Source organism: Rhinolophus hipposideros (assembly GCF_964194185.1).
Source record: "Rhinolophus hipposideros genome assembly, chromosome: 18".
Lineage (NCBI taxonomy): Eukaryota > Metazoa > Chordata > Mammalia > Chiroptera > Rhinolophidae > Rhinolophus > Rhinolophus hipposideros.
In genome coordinates this window covers 50,653,054-50,675,502 of record NC_138064.1, presented here as the reverse complement: position 1 = coordinate 50,675,502, position 22,449 = coordinate 50,653,054, and the positions used below count along the sequence as shown (strand labels likewise).

General features: G+C 34.7%; 1 protein-coding gene across 5 annotated transcripts in view; it reads right to left on the bottom strand.

The window, feature by feature from the left end:
- Positions 1-22,449, bottom strand: part of BCAP29 (B cell receptor associated protein 29) — a 52,953-nt gene that overhangs the window by 29,926 nt on the left and 578 nt on the right. For all 5 annotated transcript variants that reach the window (XM_081079904.1, XM_081079901.1, XM_081079902.1 and 2 more), the window contains exons 2-6: positions 22,196-22,306; positions 18,179-18,279; positions 6,592-6,742; positions 5,350-5,485; positions 1,118-1,226 (exon numbers count right to left, since the gene is read on the bottom strand). In XM_081079904.1, coding sequence (XP_080936030.1) covers positions 1,118-1,226; positions 5,350-5,485; positions 6,592-6,742; positions 18,179-18,279; positions 22,196-22,287 — 589 coding nt within the window. In that variant the 5' untranslated portion in view covers positions 22,288-22,306. The remainder of the gene's footprint in view (positions 1-1,117; positions 1,227-5,349; positions 5,486-6,591; positions 6,743-18,178; positions 18,280-22,195; positions 22,307-22,449) is intronic.

Below are 22,449 nucleotides of genomic sequence, written 5' to 3'. Positions count from 1 at the left end.
AAATTTTATATCACATGAAATATCCCATTGATTTTTTTTAGAGAATTAGCTTTTATCTTTAGACTTTCCATCTCAAATTCAAATACATCTTGATGATGTAAACTCTATCCAAACAATGTAAATAGATTATCGATTTGCAAGTTATATTACAGAGAACTTCAATTATGCCGAGGCCTATTTAAAAAATTTAAATTTACAAATGGCATAAAGTAGGTCCTTGATTCAATCACTGAACATTCTCCAATGTACCTCCAACATTCAAGTAGTGGAAGAGACTTGAAACTGGAGGTCTATGCACTGATCATTATCTTTAATGACTGGCTGAGGTTCCCCAGTGTCTGGACAACATCGAGGAATATCTGTTACAAGCAGGAATGTTGCCTGGGGTCAAACCACAAACTTGAACAGTTTCCTGGGATGATGTTGAACTTGGTTTGTCTACTTTTCTGTGTTATGCGGCTGCAGGCAATAATAATTTGTTCTTTAGCTAAGATGAAGAACATACTAGCAGAATTATTTTTCAAAAAACAAAAAATGCAGAAGAAATAGCTCCCTCCAGGGAAATGAAGTTAGGATGCTCCACTCCAAGTCCTCATCGCAATGTATTTTAGAATGAGACATTCCATTCCAGAATGTTCTTATTCTATAAGAACATCCCAGATTGTTCTTATTCTATGTCTATCCATTTCTTTCAAGGAACGCTCTCCTTATATCTGGCAGGTAGGAAATATTAGGGCTTGAGATTAGCAATATTTTCTCATAACCAAAACCTTCTTTCAAAGGAGCAATATACTATGATAGAAAAATGTGATTTATCTTCCAAAAATGTGTTTGCAAGCAACTTTTCAGGAACATAGTTCTTTTGCTAAGGCAGGAACATCTGTATTTACAACACAGATCTGAAACACCTACATGTTTTCCCGTATAACAGAGCATGTTTCTCTTGGCTGAAACAATGTTTTAACTTCATATTTGAGCAGGAATTTATAAATAGGTCACTCTTGGTATTTTAGCCAGAAGAACATTAAGCCATTATTTTTGTTTTAGGGAAAACAGCAAAGTGCAACAGCATAAGATCTCATTCTCTTTCTACTTTGGCATATGCACACAAAGTTACCAGCTGAAGTCTTCTTTAATTCAGATTTCAGTTTTTCCTGGTCTTCTACCAGTTTTTTATTTTCTGCTTCCAAAATACATTCCTCTTCCTTGTTATAGTTTTTCAAGAGCTATAAAAAAAGGGAGTTATAGAAGAAGTAAGCTTAGACTACAATAGCCAGACATTCTTTCAGGAAATAGGCTGAGTAACGTTTTTAAAATTATTGGTCTTTATTCTTTGTCTTTTTAGTATTTCATAATTTTCTACAATGTAGTTTCCCTAACAGAAACTTGATATTTGGAAACACACAAAAAAGATTTCTCCTTACAATGGTTGAACTCTCTGAATGAAAATAACAAGAGCTTCTGGTTGAGCTATGATTAAAATATACATATGCAAAAGTATTTAGGTAAATAATGTGAATGTCTTTTCCTCAATTAAGTGTGTAATGCAAATCTAAGGAAAAAAACAGTTCTGAGGATATTAATTGGAAAACCATTATGCTCCAGTTGCAGTGCTGTCTACTCAGACTACGTTTATACAGATGAATATAAATGTTGTGAGGGTGGAAGTGGGAAGTGAAATATCAAAGGGCCATCTCTGTGCTTGGAAAATTCTAATTTTCTTTGACTAGTTTCCAAATTACTTTTATTACATTTACAATGATCTTCATATTTTAAATATATTCTGGCTTTAAAATGTTTTATTTTATGTTTCTAGCTTATCCTTCCTAGAAAGAAAAATTAAAATCTAAATAGTAAAATATGTGACTAAAACAAAAACACCATGCAGTAAAAATTTCATAATGCGTATGTCTGAACAGAAACCATCATTGTTAATAGAATTAAGAAGTTGACACCTTAAAGAAATTTTAAGGAATTTAAGTTACCAAGAAAGGGAAATTAACTGAAAAATAAAATACGTACACGCTGGCATGGGTTATTTGACTAAAGGGCAGTAACTTGATAATGGCAGCTCCAACAGTCAGGTAAGAAAGCAACACAGGACAATTTTAAACAGACTGACATAGAAAAGAATTTCTACTTCAGGGTGGTTCCTTTTCAAAATATAATTTAGGAGATAAGAGGACTGAAGTACACACTACAACTGAAGGACCCTATACCTTCAAAATTAAAAAAAAAAATTAAAGAGCAGAAACAAGAAGAAAAATTTCTCCAAATCTCTATCAATTTGCTGCCCACCTGAAGTTCAAAACAACCTAGCTGTTACTTTACTGAGTTCAGTTCACACAGTCTCCCGTGATTACCCAAATTGGAAGGGAACCATTGATTGCAGGAATGTTTACACTGACTGCTTGAATTATTATGCCATTTACTTGGAAAAGTTGGATTTGTGTTGGTCTTGAAAATAAGCTTTCATTACTGCACCTGTAAACTTGTCCAAATTTATTATGTGTAACTTGATTCTGGAGAAAGACCAAGAGCCCTGGAATCTGAAATTCAATAGCTACCAGCTACAATACTGCATGTGTTCACTGTCCCACCCACCTTTTCCCACTTTGGTAAGTGAATGGAAATAAAAAACTAATAAGAAGTAAAGCTTCATCACTGTTGTTATTTAAAGCAATTAAAAGTTAACTGGTCTTTCATAATTACTTCATTTCATTAACTGAATATCAGGACACAAAGGGGTCTCCAGCACCATCTGCTAGTCATTTTATAGGCTGGCCTAGGAGTGAGTGGACAAAACAATGTGGTCCGATTAGTGTGGTTTCTAGAGTCGGACTGCTTGGATTCAAATCTTAGTTTCATCACTATTAGCTGAGTGATTTTGTGCAAGTCTCATAACATTTTTGTGTCTCCATTTCCTCATGTATAAAATGCAGATAACAACAGTTATCCTCATGGGGTTGTTGCAAGAATTAAGAGTTAATGCTTTTCTGTGAAGCATTTGAAGTGATACCTGGCATAGTGTTAGCTATTATTTGTAACCTTGAGGCCCAGAACATCTGAGAGTACTTGCCCTAGATCACAATGCTAATTATTGGTAGAATTGGCACTAGCATCCAAGTCTCTTGGATCTCAAGGTAATGTACTTTCCATTAGATAATGTGTCTCAGGTAGAGAATGAAGAAGTGTTTTAGCAATTTTATCCTTCCTTAGCTAGCATTTCAAAACCTACATGAATGAAGTATCTTGAAACAGAAGTCACCTTTGCTATTCTGACCTGTGGCCTTTATTGGTGTGTTAGCTTCACTTTGGGCACTGAAAAGCTTTGTGACTGGCTCACACTTTCTCTGCACTGTGTACTGGCCTTTAGTGCAGCGTATCTCTGCACCTCTGATGATGTGGGGCCACTGACTGGGTCAGACATGCAGGAAGCAGGACAGTACGGAAACCAACAGAAGGAAAACAAAACGAGAAACTGTGCAAGGCCAAAGAATCAGTAGTCATGAAATAAACTTCCTTGCTATGGTAACTGGTTCTGAAAACAATTCCCAAGGAAAAATCCCAAACAGGTTTTGAGCAAGGTGCTTTTTTTAAAGGACAAGACTAATTTAAGTACATTAATTATGATTAATATGAGAAAAATAATAGTACCAAAACTTCATAAAAACACTTTCCTTTTTCTTAGAGCTGAAGAGTAGGAGGAAAACAACTAAAAAATGAGAGGGGGAAAAAGCAGCGTTCTATCAGTAGTTACAACTCATTAATCTGACACAATGGGCACAATGTTAAGTCCAGACAGGTATACGGCAAGTCCACAGAGACACTAAACTTTGAGTTTAGCCATCATCTTAATCAAAGCTTGGAGGGTTTTGTTTTGTTTTTACCATTGTAAAATGAGATCAAGGGATAGAAAATGAAGCAAATAATATTAAGGTACAAAATGAACCTGTGTTGCTGAAACGTCCCCCCCAAAAAGCAAAAACGACTTATTGCTTGCTTTTGAATTCAGAAATACAAACAGCTTGATTTCCCAGACCTATATTTACTACAAAATATATGTGACATCTGTGAATCAATGCCGTTTTGAAACCAAAACAAAGTGAAAAATAACTGGTGCTTATTGTCTAAAAGTTTCCTTAAAAGATGCTGGTTATAATCTACCCAAAGAAACATTTTTGAATTCTGTTTCTATAAAAAGAGGTCTTTTTTTCCCCTTTTTTTTTTTACCTTTTTGTTGTAGTGAAAATAAGGCAGACATCATAAAAAAATAAATAAGGCTTTTGAATAGGAGACCATGGTACTGTGGTACCAAGCACAAGTTTGTGAAATGAGTTTTGTCTTATTTAATAGGTTTTAGAAAGCTTTATATTGTACTTTGTGATAGCTAACTCATTTACAATTGATGAAAGGTGTTGCTCAGAGTTCTTTCTATAAAATGACTTGGATAAGAATTTGAATTCTTTACTGTTGGACTCACAATACTTTTTACATAAATATAACTTGGTGTAACATATGACTAAGACTGCATTTCATTAATTTATGATACAAAAATAATATTGCATTACTTTAGGAATGCTTTCTTCAAGAAAATCTGTTTTGATTCTGAATAGTTCCATTGATTCTTTTTACTAAGAAGTAGAATTAGCAAAATTTATGGGGCTTAATATGAACTGAAGACACTCAAGCTATGAGATCTGACTCCTAAATTTCAAACTTAAGAAAAAAAAATCCAAAGTAATTTTGTATCTTTTATTTTTCCATTTGTTCTTCTTTTTATTTAATGGGGAAGAACATCAATACTTGATTCACACTCTCCCTGAATGGCAAGGGAAGGACAGCACAGGTGCTCAATGAAGGATTATCAACAGCGTCACCTAAAGATTTTAAATATATGCAGTCATCAATCTACATCAACTACTTTCCTCTGCTTCCTAAATAACCATCATTTATAAGAAAACAAAACCATAATAAAAGGACTTACAAAAATAATTTAACTGAAAAGGAAATGGAAATAGAGACTTATAAGGACTTGCTTTAGGTTATAAAGTAAAATTAATGGTAATAAAGGAATTAAAATTCACATTCCCAGAATACTGTTTTCTCCTTGAACCATAGGAAGTAGGTCCAATGGCGTTAATCCATTATTGAGGGAGACTGTGAGAACAAACAAATCTAAAGGATAATAACTTTTGAAACAATCATTCTGTAGAACAATATTGCTATTTATGGTCACTTTCTGCTTATAAATTATGAAAATGCTCATTTTTGATGGTGAAAAATAACATACCACCCCTTGGGAATCAATGACATTTGCACAAATTTTTAGAAAGAAAATTTAAATACCCGTCTTAGTTTTTCATTCTCTTTCATGAATTTTTTGGCAGCGGCGTTAGTATTTTCTGCTTGAGTTTTAAGTACTCCTTTGTTTGACAGTTCTTTTGCCAGCTGAGTAATAAGGGTAACCAGACGTCTCAACACTCTAAGAAAATAAAAAAAAAGTAACTTTAAAATAAATAGTCATAGTCAAACGACTCCCCTATAGGTATAGGTGTGGTGGAGAGACGATGTTTAGAGAGGACACATATATTTTCTTTTAAATACAAGTCTTCCAGTCAAAACATGCCTGTGTTTCATTCATTTGAAATCTTTGTTAGAAGACTAGCATTTGGAACACAGATTCAATGGTAGTTACTAATTTAATTCCTTTCTTTGTAGAGGCCTCTAGCCAGGAGAAGCAGAAACAGAATTTCAGACACTGTAGCAGGACTGCAGAGAATTCTTTCTCTGTTTTTTTGGCCTAGTTCAAAGTTTGCTATTTAAAGAACAATGTATGAGGCTGCTCAAGACTAAAAACTCATTCACATCTGTTTATGGGTAACTTCCATTGTTAGAAGTAGCAATTAATATCTTCAATTATTCATTCAACAGATAAATCCTCAGGAACTGCTAAGTGTTAAATACTGTGCTAGGCCTGAGGTACACAGCAGGAAACCACACCAAGTCCCTGCTCTCGAGAAGTTCAGCTGCTAATCAGGACAGCAAGCGTTAAAACAGTATTTAAGTACAACTGTGAATGATATTTGAAAGAAAAGTACATATACACTCTATGGGGAGTGTAAAGGGGAGACCTGCCTACTTTGGGGGAGTGATGGTCACAGAAAGCTTTCCTGAGAAAGGAGATGAAGGATGAGAAGAAGTTAGCCAGGGAAAGAGGGAAGGGAAGAGTGTTCTAGCAACAGAAAGAGGTGTGAAGGCCCTGAAGTAGGAAGGAACCAGGTACACAATAGGAACTCAAGAAATATTTGTTGCAAGAATGAAAAAACAGTGAAGGTCAGTGCAGATGGAATGAGGTGCACCTGTCAGAGAACAGCATGAGATAAGGCTCTAGAGAGAAGTAGGGCTTTTGAACTTATCAAACCCACAACCCATAATATTGCCTCTTATTTGAGAATATCGTCTGAGTTCTTTTATGAAGATGTTAGTATACTAAATAGCACAGAAAAAAATCAAGTGTATGTAGACTAAAAAACCAAGAAAGAGAAACATAAATTATGATTTTAAATTGTGTGCATGTGTTTTACTTACAGCCACAAAAATAATGAGAATCCAGAAATGTAAAGGTTTCTTTGTGACCTGAAAAGTTTCATCTGCGTGTGTTCATGGGCACCAGGCCGGCTGGGTGAGATCTGCTCAACGGCAGAAATGGAGGAATATTTCCGTACCTCTCTCACAGTATCTATCAGAGAAAAAGAGAAAACATTACTTTGGGCTTCTAAGAATATAAAATTAGTCGGAGGGATGGTGGATGGGGGGAGGGGTGTTCACAGTGTGAGGGATATGGATGATGAACGTCTAAGTATTACCTTGTTTTGTACACCTGAAACTAATAAATAAATTTATAAAAAAAAAAAAAAAAAGAAATAACAAGACTGCATACGACACTAACCCATGTTTGTATACAAAAGAATATGGATTTTGAATACCTCTGATAATTAATCAGTTGATTAAACATATTAATTTTATTTAAAAAAAAAAAAAAGAATATAAAATTATTACTAAATGGGAAGCAGAATAACTGACCTAACTTTTAACTACGGGACTTTAGGTGGGGGCTCTCCTTTTGTCTTTTCCTCTACATACCTTGCAGGGGCCATGCTCAGAACAGATACTCTGTTCATCTAGGATTCATCACCATTGCACTGTCTCTCATCTCTAGCTACACTGCAAACTATTGCCCTGTACTTTCTACCCTGACAGAGTCACTAAATGTCAGCCTATACACAGTAATGTATAGGGCATATCCCATTACTGTCATTTCTGAGACTATCCTAATTCTCTTACTGTACTAGCATTTTACTACATTTACTATTACTTTAAATTATTGAGATTTTAGAAATATTCAGTTAGACGGAGATTTCCACTGGCACATGCTTGTTAAACCTGTGGTGGCACATGCTCCCCCAACTGGCATGTGGATGGCACCTTCATCTGGAAATGTTCAGATAGCTGCTCTTTGGAAACTTGCAGTTCTGCTAAGTCTCAGATCCCAGGGAATCCTTTCTTTCCAGTGGAGAACAGAGTCAGATTATCAGCATCTATATTTAGTGCACTTAGTCACAACATTCTTGCAGGCCCTAGGGAAGGTATTTGCCTAGACATCTCAGAGACTAGAGGAGATACAAGCCAAGTTACATTGCTCCTTTCACGTAGTTACTGCCATACAGGAAAGAGATTCCAGTTTGACTATTGAGGCCATTTTAACCACTGTTTTATTTTGTGTTGCTTTTTAATAGCAGCTTTATTGAGATATTTACAAACCTTGATATTTACCCTTTTAAAATAATTACTCAGTGGTTTTCTGTATGTTCACAAAGTTGAGCAACCAACACCACTGTCTAATTACAGAACATTTTCACCGACTCCAAACGAAATCCATACCCATTGTTCCCTTCCCCTACCTCCTGGAAACCACCCATTAACTTTCTGCCTCTATGGATTTGTTTATTTTGGATATTTTATATAAATAGAATAATATACTATGTAGTCTTTTGTGACTGGCTTCCATCACTTAAGCAGGATGTTTTCTAGGTTCATCTACGTTGTAGCATGTATCAGTACTTTGTTACTTTTTATGACTGAAAAGTATTCCATTATACAGATATAACACACTTATTTTATCCATTCATGAGCTGACAGACATTTGGATTGTTTCTACTTTTTGGATATTATGAATATTCATTCCCTAAAAGTGTTTTACAGAGTTTTTTTTCGAAGTTGGAAATTTATAATGGACATGCATTGTACTTACGCCTGTTTAGTCTCTTTTAATGTACAGTACTTTCTAAAAAAGACATTGACTAAAGTGCCAGGCCAATTGTTTTATAGAAAGTGCACACATTCTGGATTTGTCCGATTGTGGTACAGTCTAATTTGTTTTTCTAACTCCTATATTTCCAGAAAACTAGAAGTCAGGTATACGCATAAAGACTTGATTGGATCAGGTTTAATATTTTTGGCAAGAATCCATGTAATATTAGCATGACCCATACTTTTTGATGCTAAATTTGATTACTTATTTAAGTTGCTGTATTAGTCATAGTTTCCAGAGAAACAAAACCAACAGGATATGTTTGTGTGTGGTGGGGTGAGAGGGGGTGGGGGAATGGGATTAAGGGGGGGAGATATTTATTTCAAGGAACTGGCTCACGTGACTAAGATAATTCGTACACCATAAAAGGTGTGTTAAGTCCAAAATCTGCAGGGGTGCCTGCAGGCTGCAGACCCAGAAGAGTTACCATTTGAGACCAAAGGACATTTGCTGCCAGAATTTCTTGTTGCTCAGGAGAGGTCAGTCTTTGTTCTATTAAAACCTTGAACTGATCGGATGTGGCCCACCCACATTATGGAGGGTAATCTGCTTTACTCCAAGTCCTTTTATTTAAATGTTAATCTTACCCAAAAAACAGCTTCACAGAAACACTCAGAATAATGTTTTACCAAATATCTGGGTATTGTGACCCAGCTAAATTGACACATAAAATTTAACCATCACAGATGGTTAGTCAGTGGACACCAGATTTCTCCTTTGTGATTCCCTTTGAAATTAGCAAGTAATTTTTTCCCCTCTAGTCTTAAAATCTGATACTGTGAGTTCCTCAACTTTTTTCTTTTTTATGATTATTATGGCTGTTACAAAATCTTTGCTTTTCCATACAAATTTTAGAAGGAATTGGTCAATTTATACAAAAATGCCAGTTAGGATGTTGACTGGGACTGTTAAATCTATAGATCATTTTTGGGAAAATAAACATTGTAATAATGTTGAGTTTTCTAAATGATAAAAATACCTTCATTTATTTCCAGCTTTTGGAATTTTTTCCAGTAATGTTTTTGTAGTTTTCAATTCTAAGGTTATTTTAGGCTTGTTGGTATACTCATAAAAGGAATTTTCAAAAATTTCATTTTCCAGTTGTTTACTGCTTACATTAATGGTATAGAAATACAATTAATTTTTGTATAGACTTTGTATTTTGTGACATCACTATATTAATTTCTTTGACACAGTAGCTTTCTTGTAGGTATTTCAGGACTTTGGTATGTATTTAGCTTTCTTGTAGGTATTTCAGGACTTTGTATGTAAATAATCGTCATCTGCAAATAAGGACTGTTTAACTTCTTTATTTGCAATTTTTTTATGCTTTCTATTTTTTTCTTGACTTATCAAGCTGGTCAGGATATCTATTACTTAAATAAAATAGTGAAAGCAAATATCCTTGCTTTGTTCCCAATCTTATGGAGGAAACTTTCAATATTTAATCAAGGATAATGCTAGCCCTAGGTTTTTTGTAGAATGAGGAAGTTTCCATCTATTCCTAATTTGCTAATCCTTTTGAAAAAATAATTTGATATTTGTATACTATATTGTGCAATGATCACCACAATAAGTCAAGTTAACATCATCACTATACAGTTACAGAATTTTTTTTCTTTGATGTGACTGTTTAGATCTACTTGCTTAGCAACTTTCAAATGTACAATACAGTATTATTAACTATAGTCCCCATAGTGTACATTATAACCCCATGACTTATTTATTTTATAACTGGAAGTTTTGACTTCCTTCACCCCCTACTCCCCACCTTGGGCAACCACCAATCGTTTCTCTCTTTTTTTCTAAATTCTTTTTTTATGGCTGAATAATATTCCATTTTACACACACACACACACACACACACACATTTTCTTTATCCATTCATGTGTCCATGGACATTTAGGCTGTTTCCATATCTTGACCAGTGTAAGTAATGCTGCAGTGAACATGGGGGTGCCTACCGTGTTTCCCCCAAAATGAGACCTAGCCAGAACATCAGCTCTAATTCGTCTTTTGGAGTAAAAATATAAGACCCGGTCTTATATTACTACAATATAAGACCGGGTCTTATATTACTATAATGTATATTAATTGTATTGTGTTGTGTTGTGTTATGTTATAAAGACCCGGTCTTATAGTAAACTATATTATTATATTATAGTAATATAAGATCGGGTCTTTATAACACAACACAACACAACACAATACAATTAATATAATACCAGGTCTTATCTTAATGTTTGCTCCAAAAGATGCATTAGAGCTGATGGTCCGGCTAGGTCTTATTTTAGGGGAAACACAGTAGTTTGAAATCAGATGGTGTGATGCCTCCAGCTTTGTTCTTTCTCAAGATAGCTTTGGCTATTTGGGGTCTTTTGTAGTTCCATACAAATTTCAGGATTGTTTGTTCTACTTCTGTAAAAAATGCCATTGGAATTTTGATAGGGAACATCGCTTCTTGGCCTTTGGGCTAGGATCCAGTGTGGAATTTTGATAGGGATTTCCCTGAATCTGCATATTGCCCTGAGCAGTCTGAACATTTTAACATTAGTAGTTCTTCCCATCCACGAGCACGGACTATCTTTCCGTGTATTTGTGTCTTTAATTTCTGTCATCAATATCTTATAGTTTTCAGTGTACAGGCCTTTGACACCTTTGGTTGAATTTATTCCTAAATTTATTGGTTGTATTTATGTTTTTGATGCAATTTTAAATGAGATTATCTTAATTTCTATTTCTGATAGTTTGTTTTTAGAGTATAGAACTACAACAGATTTCTATTATATTCATGAATTAATTCATTAGTTCTAATAGTATTTTTGGTGAAGTCTTTAGGGTGTTTTATATCTGTACAGATAAAGTTTTCTGTATCATGTTATCTGCAATAGTGACAGTTTTACTTCTTCCTTTCCAATTTGGATGCCTTTTGTTTGTTTTTTCTTGCTTAACTGTACTGGCTGGGACTTCCAATACTGTGTTGAATAAAAGTGGGTTTCCTTGTCTGGTTTCTGATATTAGAGGAAAAGCTTTCAGCTTTTCACTGCTGAGTATGATGTTAGCTGGGGGCTTGTCATACATGGTCTTTATTATGTTGAGGTATTTTTCCTCTATACCAACTTTGTTTAGAGTATTTTTTTTTTTTTTTTTTTTAGATTTTTATTGGGGAAGGGGAACAGGACTTTATTGGGGAACAGTATGTACTTCCAGGACTTTTTTTCAAGTCAAGTAGTTGTCCTTTCAGTTGTACTTGTGGAGGGCGCAGCTCAGCTCCAGGTCCAGTTGCCGTTACTAGTTGCAGGGGGTGCAGCCCACCATCCCTTGCGGGAATCGAACCAGCAACCTTGTGGTTGAGAGGATGCACTCCAACCAACTGAGCCATCTGGGAGCTCAGGGGCAGCTCAGCTCAATGTGCCGTGTTCAATCTTAGTTGCAGGGGGCGCTGCCCGCCATCCCTTGCGGGAGTGGAGGAATTGAACTAACAACCTTGTGGTTGAGAGCCCACTGGTCCATGTGGGAATCGAACCGGCAGCCTTCGGAGTTAGGAGCATGGAGCTCTAACTGCCTGAGCCACAGGGCCGGCCCTGTTTAGAGTTTTTATCATAAATGGGTGTTGAATTTTGTCAAATGCTTTTTCTGCCTCTACTGAGGTCACCCTATGATTTTATTGCTAATCTTTTTTTTAAATCAGAAATGAATATTCTTAAGATAGAAACTAACATCACTGATTTTAACCCTTTCATCTTTTTCTAATAAACATTCAAAGCTGCAAATTTTCTTCTCTAAGCAGTGCTTTATTATCCTATAAATTTTGTTATATTGTATTTTCATTATTATCCAGTTAAAAATATTTTCTCTTTTGACTTTGAGTTCTTCTTTGACCTATCGGTTATTGACAAGTGTCTTGTCTAATTTCTAAACATGTGGGATTCTTCCAGATATGTGTTACTGATTTCTCTTTTACATACTCTGCATGTCCTTTTGTAATTTATTGAGACTTATTTTATGGCCCAGAATATAGTGTATCTTGGTGAACAGAGTACTGTCTTCATGTGCCCTTGCCAAGATTATCTATATTCTATACTGTTGGGGAGACTTGATTGTTATACTTTTTAGGGCTGGTCTGCTTTGGTTTTAATTTTAGTTATAGTAAATTCCTATTTCCTGGGATGCAATCTCTATTCCTAAGGAAAAGCCTCCTGTGATTTTAGTGGAAAGGCTCAAGGTCTTTACCATGGCCCTTTACTTGATGAGACTTGAAACTCTAAACTGTTTCTCCTTGGTGGGCGGCATCTAAAAATTCTGCTCAGCGCTTTCAGCTTTCTAGCTCCTGCTTTCCACTGAGCTCCTTGGAATTTTCCTTACACATCCACAGTTCAAGATTCAACCAAGAATTTGAGGGGAGTTTATATGCAGATTTTGGGATTCCCTTTCTGGGGCTTTCTCCTGTCTTGGATATCTCCCCTTAATATCCAGCCTCTCTGATCTCTGACACCTTTAGCCAGTAAGGCTATGGCTTTCTATTTTGAGTTCCATCTGACCATGACACATGAACTGAGAATTGACCTTAGAGGAAAGCTATATAAATGTGATCATCCTTCTTTCGTTGTTTTGATTTCCCTCCAGCTTCCATTTGCTTTTGGTTGTTCTCGTAGGACTTCAAATACTTTTCTTCATATTTTTTCTAGGGTTCATAATTATTACAACAGGAAGGTTAATCTAATACAAGCTATTCTGCCATCACCAAAACCAGAATTCCTAGACTTTTGAAAAATTATTTAAAAAAATTTATCAAGGTTAAATTCACATAACACAAAACTAACCATTTTAAAGTGAACAATTCAGTAGTGTTTAGCATAGTCACAATGTTATGTAGCCACCATGGCTATCTACTCCCAGGCATGTCTGTCACTCCAAAATAAAACCCAAATAAGTCACTCCAAAATTAAAAAAAAATAATTAATTTTTTGACTTTATATTTGGCATTTTTATTACTGAAAATTTTAGTTTCTAATATCATTAACATACTAATCCGTTTTATGCTGCAATATACAGTTTTTAAATCACTAACAATCAAACTATGTGAAGTTTCAGATTTCTCTGCAATCACGTTTGTTTTTACAATACCGTGTTTCCCCGAATATAAGACCTATCCAGACAACCAGCTCGAATGTGTCTTTTGGAGCAAATGTTAATATAAGACCTAGTATTATATATTATGTTATGTTATGTTATATTACATTGTATTATATTAATTATATAAGACCCAGTCTTATGTTATAGTAAAATAAGATTGGGTCTTATATTAATTTTTGCTCCAAAAGACACATTAGAGCTAATCGTCCAGCTAGGTCTTATTTTTGGGGAAACACGGTATATCTGACCAAGGAGGTAGAGTACTACATTCAAGAGTTACTTATTCTGTGTCATATGTTACCAATCTTATATAATATCCAGTTTATTTGTTCTCATTTATTTTCAATTCTAGAGTTAGCTTTTTTCAAGCTTCATAAAATCTGAATTATTTAAATTCTTGAATAGTTTAAGCAGCTTTTGTAATATCTATTTTTTTTAAGTGGTAGAATTTTTTTTGCAAAATTACTTGGTTTTATGCTTTTCTGAAGGGGCACAGCTTTTTGATAACTTTCTATAATTCTACGAAAACTGGTCTACTTAAATTTTCTATGTCTACTAGGGTTCATTTGGTAAATTATATTTTTCTGCAAAATTACACATTTCATTTACTTGTAAGTTTTCAAATTTGTTTGCATAGGGGTATATTAAGTAGTCTCTTAAATTATCTTTTAAAAATTTCCTTTGTCTTTATGGCTATTTCCCCTTTGTCATTTCTCAGATTGCCTCAATAATATAGTAAGAGCATTCCAACCATTACAAAAAACAACTAAAAGAACAAACAAAATAGTATTTATGAGGTATTCTGAGCAGGCCAGAGGAACCAAATAGTACTATGAAGGGTCATTAGGCTTGTGATTCAGCTTCCTTCACAATGAAATGAGAATAATACACCTGGATCCTTATGCAGAAATGCTGAAGATTAACCAATAATGTCAAAGAAAATTATAAATGTAAATGGTCATACAAACGCACCCATAGAATAAATCACCTGTATAATAACAAGGAGACTGTGTCTGAAAAGTGGAATGGGGGCAACAATAAGGAAAGAGTGTGATATATAGTCAATTTTGTATAAACCATGTGGAGATAGTCTTTTTTGGATCACTTGTGGAAACTTTCTTTTTTTTTCCTTTTTTTATTAAATTTATTGGGGTGACAATTGTTCGTAAATTTACATAGATTTCAGGTGTACAATTCTGTATTACATCACCTATAAATCCCATTGTGTGTTCACCACCCAGAGTCAGTTCTCCTTCCATCACCATATATTTGATCCCCCTTACCCTCATCTCCCTGCTCCCAACCCCCTTACCCTCTTGTAACCACTAAACTATTGTCTGTATCTATGAAAAATTTTCAAATTCCTGGGATGCATTTCTACTGACGCTAAACATATTCCTGGGTTTCCTGCTTCCTTTCTGTCTATTCCCACCCGTGTAAGCACACACAGATGCACATACACTTTTCAGTTAGTATTGGCTCTAGGAATATAAACACCTTGTAAAAATTACCTTTTTAAAGACAACCAACAAGACAAATGAAATAAATTCCAAAGTACAATATAAATCAAGCTTGAGTAACCTATTAGTTTTACATTATTTACACCATCATTCTAGTGGATAAGAACACTGGACTATATGCTTTACATAGGTTACTGCATTTAAACCATCCAACACCTCAGTGAAGGAAATGTTATTACCCTATTCTGAGATGTAAACACTGAGGCTTAGAAGGTTAAGTCTCTACCTGCCTGCCTTTACCATCCATGGTTAAAGCTCCTGCATTAACTATGTATGATTTCTCCATTTTCTGGGAATTAGACTCTGTTCACAGATGTAGGCTCCTGCTAGCAGTCATGATTCTGCTTTATGACTCTGACACCTGGCTTACCAGACAAGGATGGGCTATTTAGTGCTAGCTGGTCTCATTCTTTCCCTTAGAATTGGAATTACATTGGAATTGGAATTCATCCTTGCATATACTTGTTGTGGACAGAAAAAGGGCCACATGTTAAACCTGACAAGCTCATGAGCCTGAAAATAACCACATAATATGGCGTGAACATAAAAATTCCTAACTAATGTGGGCCATGAAAGGAAGTCACATTTTTGGCCTGTAGTTTCCTTGACAAAGGTCAAGCTTTACCTTAAGTGAGCCTGTCTGTCATGTTTTTGCATCTAAGATAACACCGTTGGAATGTCAGAGTAATCCTTTTTGCTGGACGCCCCCAGGGGGCACAACCCACCACACCAGAGCAGGAAACTACAAAATCCCTCATTGTTATCTTGTTCCCCAAGTATCATCTCTATGTGCTATAAAATGCTATTTACTACCCTGTACCCACCAATACAAAAGAAATGTGTGTATTTCCATTTTGCTTTTTATCCAATCCCAGAGATTCCCCACCCCCCTAGCTTTCTCCCACCCCCTTAATGTACAACTAATGGATTTCATGTAACCGTCCTCCTTTGATTCTAATGTATAAAACAAGTTGCAAAATGGGCATTTTCCGGAGCATTTTCTCAATCTGTTGAGACTTTGCTTCCCAGCAATTGTCATCAGTTTGGCTCAAATAAATTATTTGGCTCAAATAAATTATTTGGCTCAAATAAGTTTTCTCATAGGCTGGATGTTTTTTCGTTGACAGAGTGATAACACTTGGCAGCTGTGTGGGGTCCATTTTCTGCTTTGGGAATACAGAGTCTGTGGGGATGAGGAAGAATGTAGAAGATGCAGAGAGAAATGCAGGGACACTGAAAAGGACATTTCAGTTCCTAAGACTTGTCCCTCCCTGGAATTTGGCTTCCTTCCTTCCCTGGGCTGCTCTGAAACAACCCCATATTTTATTATAAATTCCCTTTTCTTGCTCAAGTGAGCTCAAGTGGGTTTCTGATATAAGTAACTAAAGAACCTTGACTAAAGTTCCCCTTCTTTCTATGGATACATGGCAGTTTTCAGTAGAAATTCTTGTGATAGTTTTAGAGTTTGAAGATCACAATACATTTTAGAGCTAGTAAAATCTATAGAGATTATTTCCTTCTCTCCTTTTATTTTGCAAATGCATAAACTAAACTGGGAGTAAATGCCATTCCCAAGGTCGTTTAGTTAGCTGGTGGCAAAGTTGGGACCTGTTTTCTTTATTCTTTACTCATTTAGTGTTACGTCTTACACAGCTAGCGATTTAGTCGATAATATTAACAATATGTAATGTACCATGAGACAAATAATGACATTTTTAAATGAGGCAGAAACCCATTCACACCTTGATACAATTACCTACTCATACCCACTCACACATGTTGGTCCCAGTTATAAAAAGAGGATTCCATTTCAGAGGTTGGTGTTATGGAATGAGGGAAACATTTTCTCACAAAACAGTGGAATGGACATGGTGGTTGTGGTTCCACCATGTCCTTTGTAAAACTTAACCCACAACACAACAACTCTGAGAGAATTCTGAAGGAAAATATACTCTGCCATGCGTATCAAAAGCTGAAGCGCCACCAAGTAGCTGGGTGATCAGACAATTAATTATCTAAGCTCTGCTATTTCTTCTAAAAAATATGATAATTATTTAAACTCATGGAATTCCTGGTTTAACAAGAACCATGAAGGTTTACTTCTAATTTTAAATTAACATACTTGTTATCATGAAAATTTCAAACATTCTTAAAAACTAGTACAATAAAACCCGTATTTCCACCACTTAGATTAAATAATTCCTAGGAGTTTCCCATAGTTGCTTTATCTGTTTTTAATCATTTGAAAATAAGTTGAAAATATCATGACACTTTACTTCTCAATATTTTAGCATGTAACTCCTAAGAATAAGGACATATTCCTATATAACAGGTGTTGGAAACTTTTTTTGTAAAGGGGTGGATAGTGAATGTTTTAGGCCATATGGTGTCTGCTGCAATTACTCCCCTCTGTAGCTGTCCATGGAAATACACATTGACAATACCTAAACAAACGAGCATGGTTATGTTCCAATAAAACTCTCATTTCAATAACTGGCATTTGGTCCGCAGGCTATAGTTATGCTATATAATAACAACACCGTTAGTACAACTAAGGTTAACAAAATTTCCTAATATTATCTAATAACTAGTCCATATTCAAATTTTTGCAGTAATCCACAAATATCTGTGCTGTAGTTGTTTTCTAACCAGGATCCAATCAAGATTCACACCCTGCATCTAAAACTCTTCTTGAGAGCCTAATGATTCCATTGCTTCATGCTTTCCTAATAGCTAAGCTTGTCTGCCTAGGACATTACTTAATAATGAGTTACTTAATAATAAGTTACATTATATAACTGGTAACTGACAAGTGGGCTATACATGGGTACATTTAAATCTTAAAACAATTTAAAAGAGGTTAAGAGCCACTGCACTCTGCTGAAATTTATGCTTCTGCATATATAATGGTAATATCTATCAACCATTTATAAATATATCAATATCTGCTCTATATATTATCAATGCACTAGAGAAAGTCAACTGTATATCAATAGCAACATCAACTTAATTAAAAACCAATGAATTCATTAATAAAAACTAGAGTAAGGTTATTCAAAAGAGGAAGCTAGTACTCTAGTCCTTAACTACAAACAGAACAATCTAGTAACTAACCTAGTATTTACCCATCTAGTAAGTTAGTACTTACCTAGAAACAGAACAATCAATAGGACTATAATAGTAAGGAAAGCCTTGTTCCAGAAAGTTGCAATTTTACTCCAGATGTTAAGTGAAAAAATCTTTTGCCATCTGTAAAGCAATAAAATTACATTAGGTACAAGAAAAATCAAAAGAGTGTTTTGAAATACTTTACAAATAATGAATTAACATTTTGGTAATTGTGTAATGAGTAAAAAGAATTACAGAAATTTAATTTTTTATGTCATATCAGAGAATTACCAATTCATAAGAATGTCATGAAATAAGAACAACTTCTTTCAAATTTAATAATAACCTGACATTTGATTATTCTTTTCCTGGTGGGTTAAACATTCTACAGTGAAAATAACTTTTAAAGGAAAGATACATGATCAAGACCTTAAAAAGGAATTTTTGTAGTAAAATGTTATATTGTTCATAGAAGCTATCACTTTATATCTTTTCCCTAATCAGGGTAATAACTTACAAATAACAAAGATCTATTGGTCTAACAATTAGCAACATTTCAGGAGTAGGGGGATACAACTTTCTAAACTATTTATTTTTATGTAGCACAATTTTAACGTTTACTTCAAGTAAAAGTTTCTCTACTTTTACCACAAAAGAATTTAAAAAATCATTGAGGTATCACATACACACAGTAAAGTGCAAAAATCTTAAATATATAGCTTGATGAATTTTTACATATGTATAGACCCATGTAATTACCACCCAGATGAAGACTTTGACTGTGGATGAAATAAAATGAAAAAATAGTCTAGATGAGTTGAACAGTATAAGCAAATACATAGAGGTAAAATGCATGGATTATAAATGGCAAAGAGTGACAAACTACTTCATCACACAATTGGAAAGGTAAAAAACTTTGTACAAGGGCATTTAAAATGAATAGCACATTACCTGAGTCCAAAGAAGGCATTTATATATACTTGTACATATATGTTATTTGTATATAAAGGTAATAAGCACGTAAGCAAACTTCAAACACAACTTTAAAAAAGGTTTACTTTAAGATTATGACAAATTATTAACTAGTAAGTTTTGAAAACAACTTTAAGTAATTAATAACTTGAAGTTGATGGGGAAAGGAAGACTGATATAGATGAAGTGGTTTCTTTTGCCTCTAGGCTTCCAATTTCAAGGATGCTATATGAAATTTTGCATTACAAAAATTTTATATTTTTAGAAAGAGAACCATCTGATGGTTGCCATGTGAGAGAGGGTTTGGGGGGGGGGCAGAGTGAAAAAGATGAAGGGATTGAAGTAGTACAAATTGGTAGTTACAAAATAGTCATGAGGTTGTAAACTACAGCATAGAAAATACAGTCAATAATATTGTAACAACGATGTATGAGTCCAGGTGGGTACTAGACTTATCAGAGGGATCACTTCGCAAATTATAGAAATGTCTAACCACTATACTATACACCTAAAACTAATATAAAATAATTTTGAATGTCAACTGTAGTTGAAAAATAAAAAGCAAAAACAAACAAAAAAACACTCCTTGAAAAAAATTAAAATCATAGTAAATTTTCTAACTCTGGAATAAGTCTAAAGTAGTATTCTGTTCTTTTGTAACTTTATTGCTGTGAATAGTTACTTGTCATTTTCTCATATTGCCTAACTCAGATCATCACTATGTGCTGGAACTCATAGCGAATAGTTATTGGACATTTTAGTGCTTGGCTGTAGAACTTGAGCCATTATAATAAACTTGTTTCACTAACCGATTTAAATATATATATATATATGGAATTTGAGGAACTAATCATATTACATATTGTTCTTTACCCAAATTCCAAATAAACTTACCCTGCAAAATGTTTAACATGCTCAGGCCTCTTTTTTTCCAGTTTAATACTTTCATTTATGTTGGAGTTTTTATTAGTACTGGCAGTAAATAATGCATTATCCTTTGAAAATGTTGTTAGAATAAGTGTACCTTATCAATAATGTACTGTGAGGAGTCCATTGTTTTGATTTAAATTTTAAAACTCATTTATTATTGACCAGTTTGGGAAAAAAATCCGATTATATTTTACTTGAATTGTCAAGTACTTCATATAATATCAGTCCTGGGTCTCTGGATAGTCAAATATCAAAATAAATGCTGAATCAACAGTGCTTGTATGTCTAAATACAAGCAATACCTTGATATATGTCCAAATGTAAATTCACATTTCAAGGGCCAGTATAAAAGCAAACACAAAAAGAGACTCCCTACAGGGAACAACTAGCAGTGTATAAGACGCCATTCAAGGAAGAGCTGGTACAATACAGAGTCCTTACTATACCATGGCTCTAAACACTTTACATGTTTTAGCTAATTTAATCACCATAACCACTATGAGATGGATACTAGTATTACACCTCCATTTTACAAATGGGGAAACTGACCAAAGATGGGAAATAACTTGCCCAAGATCACACAGTAACAAGCTGTCTGACCTCTGAGCATGTGTCTACCAATGGGTTATGTGAGAAAAGAATAGAGAGCCAAATGAAATAAAAACTGAAGCCCCTTTTCTTTGAAGATTATGGTAATTCACATATAAAAGATAAAAAGATGTGGATACCCACAGTAAGGACATACTGTAAATGACATATGTGCAAATATACCATACTTTCTTATGTATATGAAGGTATATTTATATAATGTGTACATATACACACATCTATCATATAGTTATTTGATCAGGATAGGAAAAATATTATATTTGGCAGGAAGAAAAAGATCCATAATTTATAAATCATTTTGATGGAAAAAAGATCAACTGACAAAAAATTTTTTTTTTGCAAATTCTTGCAAGTATTACCAAAAAGCTAAACAGGGTATTATTGGGGATTTGAAACAAAGTCAACAGGATGAGAGGTAGGATGACAGAATAGAAAGAGCACTAGGCTGAAAGCCCGAGTCTTGTCTGGAATCGGTCACTGATCAGCTAGATGACCTTAGACCACCTTCCCTATAGAATGAGTGGGTTGGATAAAATGATGTCTAAGACCCCTTCCTACAGTTATGATTCAACTTTTTTTTCTTTAGTAAGGAAGAAAAAGTGATGGCATAGCTGATAGACAAAGACAGGAGTAGAAATCCAGGCCGACAAGAAATAAGTTAAGAGCTGTGAAAGACTGAACCCTGGGCCAAGGCAAAAACTTTCCTAAGTCTCTTCCAGTCATGGAATCTTACTAAAGCCTTATTTCTAGGATTTCACTAACGCAAGATCTCCTTTTAGGCCGAGAATGAACACGTGTCTTGGAACATTTATATTACAAGTGTATTTCACCATTCACACTAGCAAGTTACTGGATCTAAAACGGAGCTTCCAATAAGTGGATTATTGTAGGGGTAAAGTGAGCCAATGTTTCAATTATGTAGTGAAGACTTTCTAAGGTCCTTTAATGCTAATGTATGGCTCTGGTACTTTTCATATCCAGCACTTCTAACATATATTCATTAATTCCGTGTGTGTGTGTGGCGGGGGGTAGTAGTAAAATTACCATTAAACATTATTGAAAGTATTTCTTGGTAGGCCAAAAGTAAGAATCATTTATTGGTTTAAGTTTCTAAATGATCATTTCACTGTCCCAGAGAAACATTTCTGAACCCATCCTGTGCTGTAAATATCATTTATCCACCTACCTTTATTTAGTCCACTGTTCCAATTCAGGGCAATAAAACAAAGGTAAAACCTGATGACAAGACAGGTATTAAAATATAACCATTGCTTTGTTATATCTGTAATCAACAAAAACTAAAGGACCTGGCTCTTTTCCTTTTATTGGGGGGGGGGAGAAGTTAATTAATTTGTGCAGATAAATAAAACGTTCTATATAAAGCGGTATTTTAATGCCATTATATGTTAATTTTTCAAGAGAACCTTTTATACAACCAGCACTTAAAACTTTTCAATCTTAAGAAAACTTTTCCAGTATCACACTAAACAGTCAAAGGAGCTGCTACAGATATTTTCACTATTGTAACAATTTGGAAGTGTCCTACCTCTGAGGAGGAATAAAAGGTAGACAGAAGATTAAAATGAGTCCTATTTCAGCATAAAGAAAGGTTGCGACTGCCGCCCATTGGAGTGTCATTTTTTTTTTCTCTTCACACCTAAATAGAGAAACACTTATTTTACTTTGCTGTCTCTCAAAGAAATTGGTCCCAGGCCCCCGGGGCGCAACGTTTTGTCCGGGGGTTTTACGGGGTCCACCCTCCCCTGAGCGGAGGCGCAGCCACGGGGAGGGCAGGCTGAG